Source organism: Coturnix japonica, chromosome 19 (assembly GCF_054131305.1).
Source record: "Coturnix japonica strain WE chromosome 19, WE-NBRP24, whole genome shotgun sequence".
NCBI lineage: Eukaryota > Metazoa > Chordata > Aves > Galliformes > Phasianidae > Coturnix > Coturnix japonica.
In genome coordinates, this window is record NC_140681.1 from 10,273,878 (window position 1) to 10,289,587 (window position 15,710).

General features: G+C 56.8%; 1 protein-coding gene across 2 annotated transcripts; it reads left to right on the forward strand.

The window, feature by feature from the left end:
* The first annotated feature begins 4,316 nt into the window (after positions 1 to 4,316).
* RGS19 (regulator of G protein signaling 19) lies at positions 4,317 to 15,202 on the forward strand. Of its 2 annotated transcripts, XM_015881716.3 has the most exons (6): positions 4,317 to 4,483; positions 11,425 to 11,558; positions 11,828 to 11,964; positions 13,099 to 13,173; positions 13,819 to 14,053; positions 14,442 to 15,202. In XM_015881716.3, exons 3-6 carry the CDS (start codon positions 11,864 to 11,866, stop codon positions 14,628 to 14,630), a joined length of 600 nt encoding a protein of 199 aa, XP_015737202.2. In that variant the 5' UTR covers positions 4,317 to 4,483; positions 11,425 to 11,558; positions 11,828 to 11,863; the 3' UTR covers positions 14,631 to 15,202. The 2 variants fall into 2 exon arrangements, with proteins under 2 accessions (XP_015737202.2, XP_085375853.1); XM_085519727.1 differs by lacking the exons at positions 4,317 to 4,483; positions 11,425 to 11,558 and having other exon boundaries at positions 11,826 to 11,963.
* Positions 15,203 to 15,710: the final 508 nt, after the last annotated feature.

The window sequence follows — 15,710 nt, forward strand, 5'->3', positions numbered from 1 at the left end:
CCTTTGCCTTTCAGAAGCAGAGCTTCCCACGCTGCTCTGAGCCTTTTAGGGCAGGTTCTTACATGTCACTCTTACTTATATACCGAAAATTAGGGTGCAGAGATGCCAGGCTGAGTGTTAAGAAACATTCCTGCTCAGAAGGAGCAGTGATGCAGTGGCACAGCTGCCCAAGGAGGAGGTCACTGAGTCCTGGAGGTGTCCCAGAGCCATGAAGATGTGGCACTGAGACACATGGGCACAGTGGAGGTTGAGCTGGGGATCCTGGAGGTCTCTCAAACCTCAATAGTTCCACATCAAGCTGTACCTACCCCATCCCACATCCATTACTTATGGCACTGTGGCCACATGAGCTGAGATGTCTCACTCAAGTAGATCCCAACCTATGTTTGATCTGGCACGCCATACATGTCTATCAGGCCTTAATCAAAGCTTCAAGCATCATCTGATCTCATAGAAAGAGGGACTGTACAGCATGAAGCCAACAAAAGAAAAGCACACAGAGGAATTGTTGTTCTGCACAAAAAAGCTGTCAGCTTAGCATACATGAGAAACCTCAAGGTCATAAGCACTGCTTCCTGACAATGATTCCTGAACCTTGCTATGTCAAAACAGAAATACCAGAATGAAACTCAGAGTCACCAACCACGGCTTGCTTTGCCCGCTGCCATGTAGCCTAGCAGGTCACGCACACTTGTTTAGATGCATCTGCATAGGAATCCAAACTGCAAATAAAGAGCTGCAACAGAAGTTGCGGTTTTGTTATTACTGCTCAAAACAGAGACTGCATGAGAAAAAACACTTTCCAGTTCAGATGGAGGAAATGGAAAGCACAAAGACTCCGTTTGCTGCTCAGCGGGGTGGATTTCTAATGAACTGCTTCTACCAAACAATTGAGAGATGAGGGAGCAGCGTGGAGAGGTGCTTTCCACATAAGAATGAAAATCAGAATGCCATTCTTGGGCTCGGTTACACAACCAGGAATATTTGTGATTTCCCCCCCTCCTCTTGTGCTAAATACTTTGCTTTTGGTGTAAACACTCGACCTCCACTTCTCAGTCCTTCCCCTCAGTTACCCCCATCTACATCTTCCCCCTCCAAACAAAGAGCAGAGCCTTCCTGGCAGCTCTGCAGCATACCTGCACCAGCAGCTCCATCCATCCACTGGCTTTCAGAGGTAACACAGAACCACCTTCATGTCCACGGACAAAAGGCTTCCAGAGCAGCTCTCAGCTCTTCCCAGATGGTGAAACAGGTGAACTCTCAGAGCAGGTGGGTGGGAGCAGCCTGGATGTGGCCAAGCTTTTCCCATCTCATAGTCAAGAAAAGGCCGTGGATGTGCAGATACCACCTGCTTTGATTTCAGCTGCTTCCCAAAAGAGCCAGGAGGCAAGAAAGGATGTCAGCAGCCAGGGTCCAGCCACAAAGTGGGGCAGGGCAGCTCCAGGGGTCACCGCCACATTCATCCAAGAGCCCTCAATGTCACCAGGGGAGCTTGCAGTGATGAGGCAGACCAGCAAAAGTCAAGCAATGAATCAGCTCTGGAGTCAGGATCAGGCCCAGCAGGTGCTGAGCAGCTCCACAGAAGCCAGATAGGGCTGAGGTCACAAGGCCAGCTTTTCAGACTGGGGTCATGCTCATATGGTCCATATCCAGGCAGGGCTGGGAACAATCCAGCCTCAGCACTGCTACAACAAGGGCAGTGAGTTCTGCACTGAGCTTAAATAGGCTGAGAGCAAAGGGTGTGGATGGAAGCCCCCAGGTGAGGCTGCTCAGGGCTGTTAAGGAGTATTGAATGCCCTAAACCCTGACAGCTTGTAACACCCACAGCAGAGACTGTAATTTGCAGTGATTCCTTCCAGGATGAGACTTCCATAGTGCCAAAGGCTTTGGGGCTGCAGCCCCAGCTCTGCTTTCAGTGCCAGCGTGAGCCCTCCTGGCTATGAATTCTGCTTAGTTGCTTCCCCTCTCCCCCCCAAAACTTGGCACAAACAAACAGCTCTGAGAGATGCAGGATTTGCAGCCTGGTTTTCAGCAGGCTGGTGTCTCATGGGGGACCGACCTGAGTGCCTGGGAGGGCACAAACTCCCAAGGAAGCTTTTCCCACGGCTGGGACATCAATCAGATGTCAGCACTGTGTGGATTCTCTGGTGTCTAATAGGGGCTGGCAGCGTGGGTCGGTGTTTCTCACAGCTGAAACCCTTGCGGGGTCACTCTTTACCCAACGGATTGCAAACGTAGGATCCAGAACTCTCTGCTGGTTCGGGTTAAAACTGGCCAAAGGGTTAAAGAGTTTTTAAAGGGAGGAATTTGGAAGAATGCGAATGCGCTGCTATACAGTGTGATGGCATCAACTCTGTTACGTTAAGAAGTCAAAATAATCAGCCCCTTTTTTTCCCCTAAACATGATAGAATTTAGAGCTGTGTTGTTGCCAGTGGTGTAAGAACCCCCTTTACTCTTTGCTCCGTGGAGAGCCACACTGCAGGACCTCATGCTGTTGCTTTGCCTTAAAGCCTGAGTGCATGAGAGATGATGGGATCCTTTCATCCAATGTCTTTTCTGAAAAGGGGTAGAAAATAGAGATACGAGCTGCCTCAAAATAGCAGCGAGGCTCATGGAGCCTGGATGGGTTGGTTTGTGTTAATGGGTTCGTGAACTTTGGCTGCAGGGGCTCCAGTCCTGTTGGTAACCCAGAACTCCAGCCACAGGTCCTTCTTTGGATCCCTCCACCCAAACTTCCCACTGCTGCCTTCAAAGCACGGGTAGAAGTGTCAGGAAGAGGCCTTTGCAATGCAGAACCTCTCTGAGCAGCCTGCACACAACCCATCCCAACACCTGCCAGCCTCTTGGGGTGTGCATCAACTGGGAACTGCAGGAGGGAGTGACCCAGAGTGCTTTGGAGCAACCACTGACAGGGTTTCTCCATCAAATTCTGCTTTGCAAACCCACCAGGAGCCACGCTGTATCTCAGTCCTGACAAGGGCTGACTCCTCTCAGCTATTCATCAGAAGCATCCTGCTTGGAGTTCATGGAGCTCTTCTCGTAGATCAAAACAAGGTGTGCGGCGCTTTGTGCTTTGCCTGCACAATCCAAGCTCTCCATCCCTGGAGGTGAGGATGGCTCTAAGAGCCGGGGGGGGCAGCCCGACATCAGCCGCCTCCTCTCGGGGAGCCGCTGCCGGCGGAGTCGGGCGGCACCTGCGGGTGGGTACCGCAACTGCAGCAGAGCCGGGCAGGACACGGGTGGGAGCGGTGCTTGGGGGGGTGGGGGTCTCCGTCCGAAAGGCTCGAGAGAATCGCACAAAGTCGCGAGCCCAAATGTTAGCCGGGATTTCTGCTGTAAAGGAAACTGGAGGAGTTTCGGGCTCCGAGCTTGATCAAGCGCTAAAGCAAACCTGCTCTGAAGAACTGGGAAAGATGCAACAGGACATGCCCTGCTTTGGCCAAGGAGGGCTTTGGGCACATCCTCCCCGAGCAAACTGCTGGTCAGCACCGTGATTGAGGGGGAAAAGCAGGAAAAAATAGGCAAATCCAACAAGGAAGGTGTTGAAATGGCAGGAGATGCACACGCAGGAGAAGAGCTCTCTGCTCTGAGATGCTGCTTGCATGGGATGGGGCCACGTTCAGTGTTTGCAGCTCAGCAAAGGCCCTGTTCTCAATGCTTCCCCCCATATTAGCAGAGTGCACGTCCCAGGGATTGAAATAAGCAGCGGTTCGATCGTCGTTTCTCCCAGGGAAATGGGTTTTAATGAGGTTTTAAATAATAAAATGGGATAATTTCCCCGCCTGGCGAGAACATGAAATTTTTATGCCTCCTTTTCTCTCCCAAAGTTTTATCGCCCTTTGTCTTTAGCAACGCACAACCCCCCTGTAATTAATAATAACAAAGTGATTTAGGGAAACTCAGTCTGTTCCCAGCAGCCCCAATGAGCAGGGGATGCCTCCAGCTCCTTCCCTTCCCCAGGCACTTGGGGAAAGCCTCAATGAGGAGCAGAGTTGGGGCATTTCCCCCCTTGTGCCCCCATAGAGATGGTCTGGGGGTGATGCTGGGGGTGATGCTGGTTTGGGGTGCCAGTGCTGGGTGTGAGATCTCAATGTGTGTGTGCAGTGCTGGGTTGTGAAGGTGCTGGGTGCACAGTGCTGGTGCAAGATCCTGTACGTGGTGCAGGACGCAGCTTGGGTTTGGGTGCAGGTGCCGGTGACAGCAGCTCTGGGTGCCGGTGTAGTGCACGGGACCGGGCTCTGTGTGCGTGTATGTGTGTGTGTGTGTGTGTGTTTTGACGTGAGGAAGTGCCAAAGCTGCAATTGCTTTAGGAAGTCAATCGCAGGGGCCGGGGGACGCGTGCGCAGTGCAGCCGCTCGGCTCCGCTCCTCTCCCGTTGCCTCTCCCTCTCCCTCCGGTGCCGAACCCGGGGGCAGCGCACGGGCGGCGGCCGTGGGCACGGGGCAGCGGACGGAGCTGCTCGACGGCGCGGATGCCTGACCCGTGAGTACCCCACAGCCCGGCCCGGGGGATGCCGGGGGCTGGGGCGGGGATGGGAAGGGAGGGGAGGGGGGGGGAGGACACAGACCAGCCACCCCCGTGTATTGCCCGGCCCGCCCCCCCCCGCATGCTGCAGCCGGACCCTATTCGCATCCCCATCCTTGTCACGCTCCCCCTTCCGCCCCTACGTGCGCGCTCCCCCCTGCACGCACCCTCCTTTTGCACGATCCCCCTTTTCTCCATGATTTCCCTCTTCTCCCCCCCCTCCTCCTCCCCTTTCCAACGCATCCCCCCCTTTCTGTGCATCCTCCCCCTTTTTCCTCCTCCCTTCTCCGGGCACACACAGTGAGCACCGCGGGGCGCTGATGGAAAGGGAGGGCTGCGTCCGTGTGTCCGTGTGTCACCGCCTGACACCGGCCCCGTGCGCGATGCTCGGCGGGGCGGGGGCACGGAGCACACCGGGCCTGGGGGGGGGATTCCCTTCTCGTCGCCTCTCATCCCCTTCCTCCCCATCGCCCCCGAGCCCCTACGAGGAGGAGGAGGATGGAGGAGGAAGGCGGGGGCCCCCTCTCGCCGCAGGGATGGCTGCGCCCGGGTCTTGCCCAACCCAGGGGCAGGGCTGTTTTGTGGTCATCCCCCAGGGCCAGCTCTGCATCCACAGGTGTGCAGAGCTGGAGCATCCTCTGTGGGATGCGGGGTCCCCTTTGTGCTCCCTGCAGCCGGGGGTGCCGTACCCCACCAGCAGCCCTGACCTCGATGTGGCATGGGAAGGTTGGCTGAAGTCAGGGTGAGCCTGAGCTCCGGCCATCATCGGGTCCTCCAGCACCAGGCAGGGGGATCTGGTGACTTCATGACCAGAGGACCCGGTGACCGGGATGTGGCTCCCCCGTAGGGACACAGCATCATCTATCTGTCGCCCAACACGAGCCCATCACGTGGGCTTGGCAGCTTGGCTGAGGGATGGAGAGGGCCAACAGCATCCCTGGGCACAGCGAGGATCCCCCGGGAAGCTCCCTCCCTCCCTCCCTCCCCATGAGGCTGCTCTGGCGCGGATCCATGGCCTTATTTAAGAAACTCAACAAAAAGTGTTAAGTGAGTGGGAGGGATTTCCCCGCTGCAAGGAGAGTTGATTCCCCTCTGGATGCAGCTCCACCATCCCGGTGCTCTCAGTGCCTGCTGTCCCAGTGGATGTGTTGTGCATTGGGTTGCCCCTGTGGGCACGTACCTCAGGATACATCCCAGGGGACAGAGCCACATCAGATTTCCCTACAAGGATTTCAAGCTCCTCCGCCTCAGCCCTTCCCCACAAATGACTCAAAGCCGCTAATCAAAATACAGTCGTGTTCTTCAGCAATTAAACAAACTCTACCTCTGAAGAATTACAGTGGGGAAGCAGAGGTTTGGTGACTCGGACGTGCATCATTCGGGGTCTGTGTGCCATCCCTCAGCCATGTTGGTGGGGGTCTGTGCTTCCCCTGGGTGGTTTCTTGCAGTGAACCCCAGCAGCAGGGCTGATAACGGGGTGCAGCTCTGTGCTGAGATCGTGGCCGCTTCCGTGTTGCCCCGTGCCCACTGCTGCTTCCTATTACTCAGTTCCTTCTTCGTCTCTGCACGTCTCTGCATTTCCATCGCAAAGGCTTGTTTGGAGGGGGTGGGTCTAAAGGCATTTGGTTCTGTGTGTTATTTAATAGCTACTTCTTCATTCGAGGGGGAGAAATTGGATGTTGCTCCCTGTTCTTGTAACGATTCTCACCCAATGGAGAGGACGGTGCATGGTATCCCACGCTGCTGCAGGAGGGGAAAGTGCTGAGCTCTCACACTGTTGCAACCTGGACCTGGCAGCTGCTCTATGGGGGACGTCACCATCCCCACTCCAGCTCCATGGCACTCAGCCTTGTGGGCATCTCGTCCATTGCTGGGCACTCCATCAGCTCTCCCAGCCCATTTCCAGCAGTGTCCACTCCATTCATTCTGGTTTTGCTTTGCCACATGTTGGCCATGCCACAACCCCTCGTGTTCCCTTCTCTACCATCACTGATGGGCACTGGAGTGGTGCTGATCTGCCTGTTCTCCATTCTCTCCCCCTGCAATCCCAGGGATCCCAATCTCTCTCCCATCCAGCTCCATGCACTCATGCATTTTGCTGGAGAGCCGTGTTGCAGTGAGCACATTTCCAGCAGGCTGTGGTGGGGCTGTTGGGCTGCGGGGGGTGCTCAGAAAGTCTCCAATCCCTTGCAGCAGTGGCAGAACAGAGTTGCCTTATCGAGATCTCCAGCAGGGATGGGATGCCTTCAGTCCAGCTGTGCATGCATTGCTGCAGCTGCATGGCTGGTGCATGGCTGGGGGCAGCTGTGTTCATGCCATCCCTTGTGCTGGCAGCCGTGCACCAGGGGATGCAGCATTCAATGGCTTTGGGGTATAAATGCAGCTCAGACCAAAGCCAGGCTCATGGTGCACCCAAGGGTGTGGGGAGGAACACGAGGGGCAGCCCCAGAGCTGTTACTGTCCCACACAGTGTCTTGCCTTTGGTTTAGCCCTGGTGAAGCAGCAGAGTCAAGGAGAACAATGGAATCCTATGGGCTTCAGCATCGATATTCATCACAGGCATGAAAAAAAAAGGGGGGAATTCCTGACAGAGGGAAATACAGAGGGTAGGATTTCCAAACAAGCTGCACTTCCAGTTCTCTGAGCAGCCCAGGAAACAGTCTCACCTGCTGTGTGCTGAGCTGCTGGGGGCTCTTGACACAGATAGTGAGGATCACTGAGCTTACAGATGGGGCTCCATATAGAAGGGCCTCACGGAGCCAGCAAAGTGCTTGGGGTGCAGGGTTTGGGTTTTCCCCTTGCCCTCCCTCTTGTCTCCTGTATGAACCCACTGGGGGCTCCTGCAGAAGGCAAATGCCCACGCGGCGGTTCAGTGCAAAGGGCAGGAGAAGAGCAAACAGGTGCAGCAACCCCGGAAAAGGAAAGGAAAGCTTCGTGCTGGCCTCGCCAAACAACAAAAATGAATGGTGAGGACAGACAGAGCTGTGGGGCGGTGTGGGACGCCGTGCTGCGTGCTGTGCCTGTGGCACAGGGGCCATGCAGGGTGACAGTGCTTCCTTCCTCTGTGCCACCAGCTCCTCCCCGCGTGGCCGAGCCGAACCCTGCAGACTTTGTTCCCCTTTGGTTGGGTTTTAAATAACCCACGGGTCGGTGTTGGAGCTCCCCAATGCTTGTAACAGATGGGACAGTGCAGAACATCCCTATTGTGGTGACCAATGTGTGTCCCCCAGGGGCTGTCTTGGGGATGGGGCAGTGGAGGGGATGCCATGCATGCTGTGCCCACAGTGTCCTGACCTCTACCTGCAGCCTGACCTTGTAATGCTCCAATACAAGCTGGTATTCAGCATCCAAAAGTGGGATTTTGGTGCACACCATCGGTGCTGGGGTCAGGGATGCTTGGCAGAGGGATGCAGAGCTACTCAGGGACCGCTCCAGATGTAAACCACGGCCTGAGCAGCAGCACAGCAAGGCTTCATCCCTTCCCTCCCTCCTTCCCTCTCCCCATGCTCCTGCTGCTCGCCCTGTGCCTCTGCTGGGTATTGATCCCCACGATCTTTCTCCTTTCGCATGGATCATTACCAAATGCTTAATGGGAGTCTGCCTTAACAACGCCACGATACCTCCACTAATAGAAACGTAATTGTCAGGGTTTGCCTTATTAAATCCCCCAGCTGATTGGCGCGGGTGCTATTTTGGGGCTCTGAAATAATTAACCACATTTCTGTGCAAGAGCCGGGGCTGAGGGGATGGTGGCAGCTTTGGGATGTTTGGTGAGGAGCTTTTGGGATGTTGGGATGGGGGTTTCTCTGCTGTGCAGTGAGGAGTTTGGGGGATGTGCAATGGGATTTGGCTCAGAGGATGCTCAGTGCAGGAGCACCCAGCGCTGGGGATTGGGGCTGATGGAGAAATCACTGCAGGGCTCCCAGAGACATCTACTCCCTCCTGCCACCTCTGCAGTGTGCAGGGGCACTTTGTGGGCATGCTCAGGGCAGCTGCAGGGCAGCACATCATCACCTCTTTGGTCCCCATGTGGCTGATGTGTCCTGGATCAGGCTGTGATCCTGGGCACAGCTGTCAGTATGGGGGTCAGGCTTGCCCCGTGCCCACAGACACCATCCCAATGTGAGGGCTCGAGCCCCACCTTTAGAGTCTGTTCTAATTGCTGAAGTGGGAAGGGAGAAAAAAAAAAAAGAGAGAAAAAAAGCAGTCTAAGAATAGCTCCCAAAACTTCCTGTGCACCAGCAGGTGTCTGGGTGCACTGCAGGGTGGGGGCGGCCATGGGGCCGAGCTGTGCCCATGGGGCAAACCCTTTTGGTGGGGGGTCCCTGCAAAGCAGCAGAGCTGCTAAAGCATGAGGGGTTTCACATAGGGCCTGTGGAGTTCCCCTGTGGCGGTGTGGGCTCAGTGCTGGGACAGTGGTAGAGCAGCCACGTTGGGTTTTGTGTGCTGTGGTTGGTGCACGGCGTTGGGATTTTGGTGTGTTTTGGGGTGATGGGTGCACGCTGCATCACCCTGCTCTGGTTCTGGGCTCCCTTTGCTGCAGTCCAAGTGGTGACCGCTGGTGTCTGTGCCGCTGTTCCAGCCCCGCGGGCAAATTCAATCAAGGAAGCTTGAGGTCGCACGGCCGATTTTTCTCTCACATGTTGCTTTTGTTTGTGAGTCACTCTCAGCCGACAGCTCTGTGGGTGCAGCCCTACTCTGCAGTGACGCTGCATCCCACCCCACTCCACAGCTCCACCACTCGCTGCCCGATTCCTCCCCCGTGGGTGATACTCCGGAAGATCCTGGGGCACCACGTGTTGGCACCACCCCTCTGGATGGATCCTTGCATTGCACAGGGTGTGATGCTGCAATGGCCACTTCCTTGGTTCTATGGGTTCCTCTGATGCTGGTGTGCCCATATGATGCCCCAGATGTCCCCATCCTGCCTAGGAGAGCCATGTCCCGACACTGCAGGAGGCCGGGCAGAGCAGCGTGGCCTTGGTGGGGCTTTCCCAAAAAAGGTCTGAACTCATCAGTTGAGTTTGCCACTTCCCTTACCACTCCCTTTCCTGTCAGAGGATGTGTTCGGCTTCTTTTCTTTTCTCTCTCTTTCTTCTTTTCCTTCCCAGCTCCCTGCCCGGCCAATGCTGCGCACCGTGAGCTGGGTGCTGACGGCGTGGCCATGGCTGGAATAGCACAGGTACAGGTGTGGGGGTGGCCTCGGTGCTGCCTGAGACATCCACGGTGTTTGGTGGGTGCTGGGATCCAGCAGCCACTCTGGGGATGTTTCCCTTCCAAAGTAATGGATGCATCCTCCCTGTCCGGCTGCATGGGGGCTCAGGGCAGTGATGTGCACTGGGGTGGCACAGCCCTATCCCTGTTGCACCATGATCAGATGGGAAGAGCTCAGTGGGGATGTGGGTGTAGAAGCTGGCAGGACATGGCACAGGGGTGCCTGGAATGTGGGGACTCCAAGGCTGTGTGTAACAGCTACGTCAGTGAGTGTGGGGCAGCACCACAGGGCAATGGGGCTGGGTGGGGGCTATGGGGCTGCCTTGTGTATGTGTTTAGGAAACATCCCCTGTCCTCCTCCTCCTTCCTCTTTTCGCAGTCTCGTGCACACCCACACCTCCCCATGGGCTCTGGCTCTGTGTGGTTCTGCTTCCTGATCTGCTGTTCCAGTGGCCCCAGCACTGCAGCACTGCCATGCTCCATAACCACGTCCCCATCTCTTGGGCACCCCGTGCTCTGTGCTCCAGTGCTGCATAAGAGCCTTCACTGCCTTTGCATTCAGCACAGTGCGATGCAGCAGGAGGGGACCCAGCATGGTTCCTTTGTGTTTTTCCCCTTGTCACACCATTGCTGTAATGAACACCAAGGGACCACTAGGATTTGCTGTGGGATTTTGTTGCCTGTGCAGCCACTGAGGATGAGGTTGGTTGGTACAAGGGAAGGAAAGCAAAGGGGAGAACAAGAATTCTGCAGTGCACCTGCCAACAGTGCTGTCTGAGGGCGCAGAGCTGCTGCCGAGCAGGGTGACAAGGTCACAGCCATCCTGCCAGCACTCGGGGCTATAAATAGGGACAATTGGGAGAGAAGCACAGGCTCTCTCCTTTTTAGTTCCTGCAGGAGCGCAGGGAACCAGCAGGAGGGCTTCAGGGGCCAGGGAGAGGAGCTTGCAGCAGGAGACCACAGACCCCGATCCTTGTCCCTGTTGTGCGTGGATCCAAGCCTGCTCCACCAGCATCCCCTGTTCAGCCTGTGCCCTGCTGGGATGCACATCCCGGGTCCTGGCTCTGCAGCAGGATGGTGACCTGGGGCAATGGGACATGGAGCATTTCCACTGCAGGACGGGAATGGGGCAGGTGCAGTCGGGGCCACTGAGCTCTGCAGAGCTCTGAGCCTGGCCAACACTTGGCACAGAGTTTGGGTGTAGTGCTGGGAGTTGAGAACTTCCCTCGTTTCCTTCCACTCACATGATGCCGTGGAGCAGCTCTGACTTCCCTGTCCTGAACCTAAATGTCTTCATGGTGCCTAGCAGTGGTACGGGGCACAGCTGTGCGAGGCTGAACACTGACCATGGACTGTGCCCAATCCCTGCAGGGCAGAGCTGGGGTTTGGAGCATCCAGCATGGAGTAAGCAGTCCCCAAACAGTGGGGAGACCCTATGAGTGCCACACTGTCACACTGCCAGCAAAGCAAGAGCAGGGTCAGAGAGCAGCGAGGGGAAGCCCACTGCCGTACCCTCCCCTCCTCCTTTCCTTCTCACTTCCTTTTCTTGCACCAATGTCTGCCTGCATTACCCCAGCCTGCACAGGGCTCTTCCCAGCATGGCACAGCCCTTCCCCGGATGCTCCCACGCAGGGTCCATGCTCACCATGGTGGTAATATGGTGCCACTCCACTTGCCTGTTGCAGGCTCCAGCCGTGCGGCTGCAGGAACGCTAACCGGGCTGCTCGGGTCACCCGCAGCCTGGGAGCAGCAGCGAGCAGCAGAAGAGCCCCTGGAGCACGACCCACCCACGGCCACCGTGTATGAGGCTGGGACGCAGGTGAGATGGAAACAGGGCTGGGAGCAATGGGGGACAGGGAGGGGAGTGCAAATAAAGCACTGCAAACCACAGTGAGAGGGTCCCTTGGTCACCTCTGTGAGGTCTGGAGAGGAGGACGCATGGGGACAGTGTGTCACCTAGAGCAGAGGGAAGACCTCAGCCCCTTGGATGCCCCTTGGACCCTTATGCTGCTTTTTGAGGTGGGGGGAGCCAGGTTGGTTGCCTGCCCTCAGCTCACCCACTGCTCTCCATTCCCTCCTGCCTTGCAGTACGCAGGACCCGCGTCCGCAGAGCCACCCCTTCCGATGTCCCGGCATGAGACTTCTCCGACAACGGTGCAACCCGCCAGCAACCACCGCCCCAATGCCTGCTGCTTCTGCTGGTGCTGCTGCTGCAGTTGCTCATGGTAAGCACGTGTTACACGAGCAGCACTTTGGTCCCACGTGGCTGGTGCAGCACCGAGGTGTGGGTGCAGCTGGAGCTGCATGATGGGGTCCCTTTGGGCACAGCACCACGGGCAGCAGTGCAGGAGCACAGCTGGGATGGAGCCGTCCCCACTCACCTTAGGGCTGCCCATATATCAGGTTTTGGAGAATTAACCTGCTCTCAGCATCAACACATTGTGAGATTGCTGACAGCTTTGTGCACCGCTGCAGTGTTGGGTTCTGCAGCTACTGACGGCATTGAGCCCAGAGGAGCATCCAGACCTGGAGCTGAACAAACCCAGGGACCAAGCGCAGCACTGATGCATCATCACTGTGCAAGGCCCTGCTCTTGGAGCCCCATTCTCCTCATCCAGCTTTGTTTCCTCAAATGAATCATAGAATGCAACAATGCAACAAGGACTGAGAGCAGCACAACACCCACCCGTGACCCACCTGGTCATCTGCAGGACTTTGGGAGCAGAAGCAAGCGAGGATGGTGCAATGCAATCCCAGATTCGGATGCATCATGCACTGAGCCCTGTGCCCAGCCCAGCTGCTGCTCTGAGGGCTAAACCCAGGATTGCAGCCAGGGCCAGTGTTGCAAGCAGGAAGCTCTGCGGTCGGAGCCCAGCTCCGAAATTGGTGGGCCTGGGGGAAGTTGGCTGGAGGCCGCTTTCCTCTTGCAGCACGGGGCTGAGGATGGGGGGAACAGGAGACATCGGTGCTGCAGTTGTTGCCTGCAGGCGGTGCTGGTGCTGTGCGTCGTGGCTGCACAAAGTGCAGGATCCGGCACTTTTGTCTTCCTAATTCTGTCCCTGCCGTCTGCTTCCTGCGTGGGCTGAGCCCTGCTGGCAGCTGGAGGAGGTGATAGCACAGCACGGTGCCCTGCAGCAATGTATCGGTGCTGGGTGGCACGGTGCATGTTGGCACAGCAGTGCAGGAAACATCGCTGCGTGGTCAGGGCGGAATTGCACAAAGGAAGGGAAGGAGCAGAGGTGTGGGATGTGGGTGACCACAAAAGGAGTTTGATGGGCAGGAGGTAGCGGGGTCAGGGTGAGGTGGGGCTGCAGCCCCGTGTCCCACCACCCATTACTACCTTTCCATCTCCACGTTAGGAACGAGGACCGGGAGCGAGCGTGGAGGGCGTCCCGGGAGACCAAACTGGAGACCATCCCAAACTGTGAAGCGTGGTGAGTGCGGGGACACCGGGTGCATGGCACGGCATCTCATGGCACGGCATCTCATGGCACGGCATCTCATGGCATGGCACAGGGAGCCATTCACAGCCTCTCTGCTTGGAGGGATATGTGGGGGCTCTGAGCATCCACTGCCTTGGAAATGAGACAAGAACTCAGCCATGGGTGCTCTGCTAGTGCCAGGGATCAGATGTATTCATTAGCCAGTGGTAATGATGGCTCCTGCCTTGCTTTAGTGATTAGGATTTTGCTCCCCCAGCGGTCAGTGCTGGTGCATGGTCAGCACAGGAAGGGGTTTGTGCCCTCCTGGGTATGTGCAGAGCCAGCAGCATAATTCCCCTTTGGTGGAATTCACTTTTAACCTATGGCCTGGCTGAGCAGAGCCGGGACAAACCCCATGGGCACTTATGGAGATCTCCAGGAGCTCCATAATGAACAGAGCCTGAGCAGGAGCACGAGCACAGGGGATGTTTGGGAGCATTCCCCCTGGGATGGCTCAGAGCTGGGATCATCCCTGTGCACTCCTTGTTCTGGGGGATGGATACAGTGAAATAAACCTGACCCCATCCCATCCCATATCCAGCACTGTACTCCAGCTGTAACACCTTCCCTTTGCTTCCCATCCCACTGACCCCACAGCTCCAAACCCACCACGGAGGAGGTTCGGGGCTGGGCTCAGTCCTTCGACAAGCTGATGAAGAGCCCGGCGGGTCGCAACGTCTTCCGGGAGTTCTTGAGGACTGAATACAGTGAGGAGAACATGCTCTTCTGGTTGGCGTGCGAGGAGCTCAAAACCGAATGCAACAAACACACCATCGATGAGAAGGCCAGGACCATCTATGAGGACTACATCTCCATCCTCTCACCCAAGGAGGTACGTGGTAGAAATGATCCGGGAAGGTTTTGGTCCATTTCTGTGCTTTAAGTGGAGGTTTGGGGGTGGGTTCTTAGGGACGGGACACCCAAGTGCACAGTGTTGGAGGTACTGGAGGGATGGTCACGGTGCTATGTCCCTAAATCCAACGGGACGGCATCGGGAGGATGTTGGTACCCAGCTACATCCCCATCCTGTCTGTCCCCGAAGTTCCTCGCGTTCCGGGGCTGTGCTGCGAGGCCGAAACCTCACGAGGGCACCATCGTGCCGAGATGATGCGGCTGCGGGGGACACCGCAACCCCGCTCCGTACCGTGCGGGGCTGTACCCGGGGTTGGGGGCTCATCGCTGAGGTCCCACAGCCCATTTCTCCCTCATTTCTCGCCCAGGTGAGCCTGGATTCTCGGGTGCGGGAGGTGATCAATCGGAAGATGCAGGAGCCGTCCTCGCACACCTTCGACGACGCTCAGCTCCAGATTTACACGCTGATGCACAGAGACTCCTACCCTCGCTTCCTGAACTCTGCCATATACAAATCGCTGCTCCAGAACGTCTCCCGCTCCTCCTCGGAGTCCTAAAGGCCGTGGGGACACCGGCGGGGATGCGGCACCAGGAGGGGGGGGGGCGCACAGCCCGGCTCTCCTTCACCCCCCACCCCCCGTTTTTAGCTTTTTACCTGTGAGCCCTCGCTCTCAGGGCCGCCCCCAGGGCTGTCCCTGGGGTGGGGGCACCGCGACGGCTCAGCCCCGGGCTCGTACTACTGAACCCCATCCCGGCTGGAGGCAGAGGGGGGTGCCCAGGGCTCAGCCCCCCCCCCCATCCCCCAGGGCTGCACAGCACCCACTTTTGAAGAGGTCACTTTATCCCTTGTCCACCACACCCGGGGATACAGCACGTCCCCGTTTCCCACCTGAGACCCCTTTGGGGGGCACGTTTTGTTCTGCAGGTTTTGTTTCTCTTTTTCAAGGTGGGGGGTGGGGGGGAAAGTCAGTTGTTGTTTGGTTGGAACTTTTTATTTTAAAAGGTGTTTTTTTTGTTGGTTTTTTTTTTTTTTTTGTTGGATTTCATTATGGGGGAGGGGGGGAATGGAACTGGGGTGGGGGGGTGTTGATGGAGCGCCTGTTGTATATATAAAAACACATCGGGTTTACATCGCTCCGTCTGTTTAAAGCAGCCCCAACAGATCCAGGGGATACCCCCATGCAGCCCACACTGCTGCAATATAGGGACAGGAGGAGAATGGAGCAGCACAGGGAGGGGATACCCCCATGCAGCCCACACTGCTGCAGCAGGAGGGGGAATGATGTCCCATATACAACCTGCTGGGGAGCAGAGGGAGGCAGCCGTCAAATGCAGCCCCAGTGCTGGGGGGGGGGGCCTGTTCAGACAGCAGGACTGATCCTTGTATTCATTACAATGAATACATTACAATGAATACACAAGAGCATCCCACATCCTCAGTGCGGCAAACCCTATGAGAACATCAGTAAGGGCAACACAGTCAGCAGAACCCCAAAAGGGTTTTAGCTGGGCTGTACCTTCCCCAGCACATGCACCGGGCTTTGCCTTCATCCTGCAGGAGGAGCTTGGCACCGAGCAGGGCTCTGTGTGCAATGGGAAATGTCACGGGGGGGGGGGGGGGGAAAGATATATCATAT

What these genes read in the sequence shown, in the direction of transcription:
- RGS19 (XM_015881716.3), top strand. Translation starts at nt 11,864, where the DNA reads ATGTCCCGGCATGAGACTTCTCCGACAACGGTGCAACCCGCCAGCAAC. An exon ending in TGCTGCTGCAGTTGCTCATG is followed by an intron (nt 11,965 to 13,098) that starts GTAAGCACGTGT and finishes TCTCCACGTTAG; the next exon opens with GAACGAGGACCGGGAGCGAG. An exon ending in ATCCCAAACTGTGAAGCGTG is followed by an intron (nt 13,174 to 13,818) that starts GTGAGTGCGGGG and finishes CTGACCCCACAG; the next exon opens with CTCCAAACCCACCACGGAGG.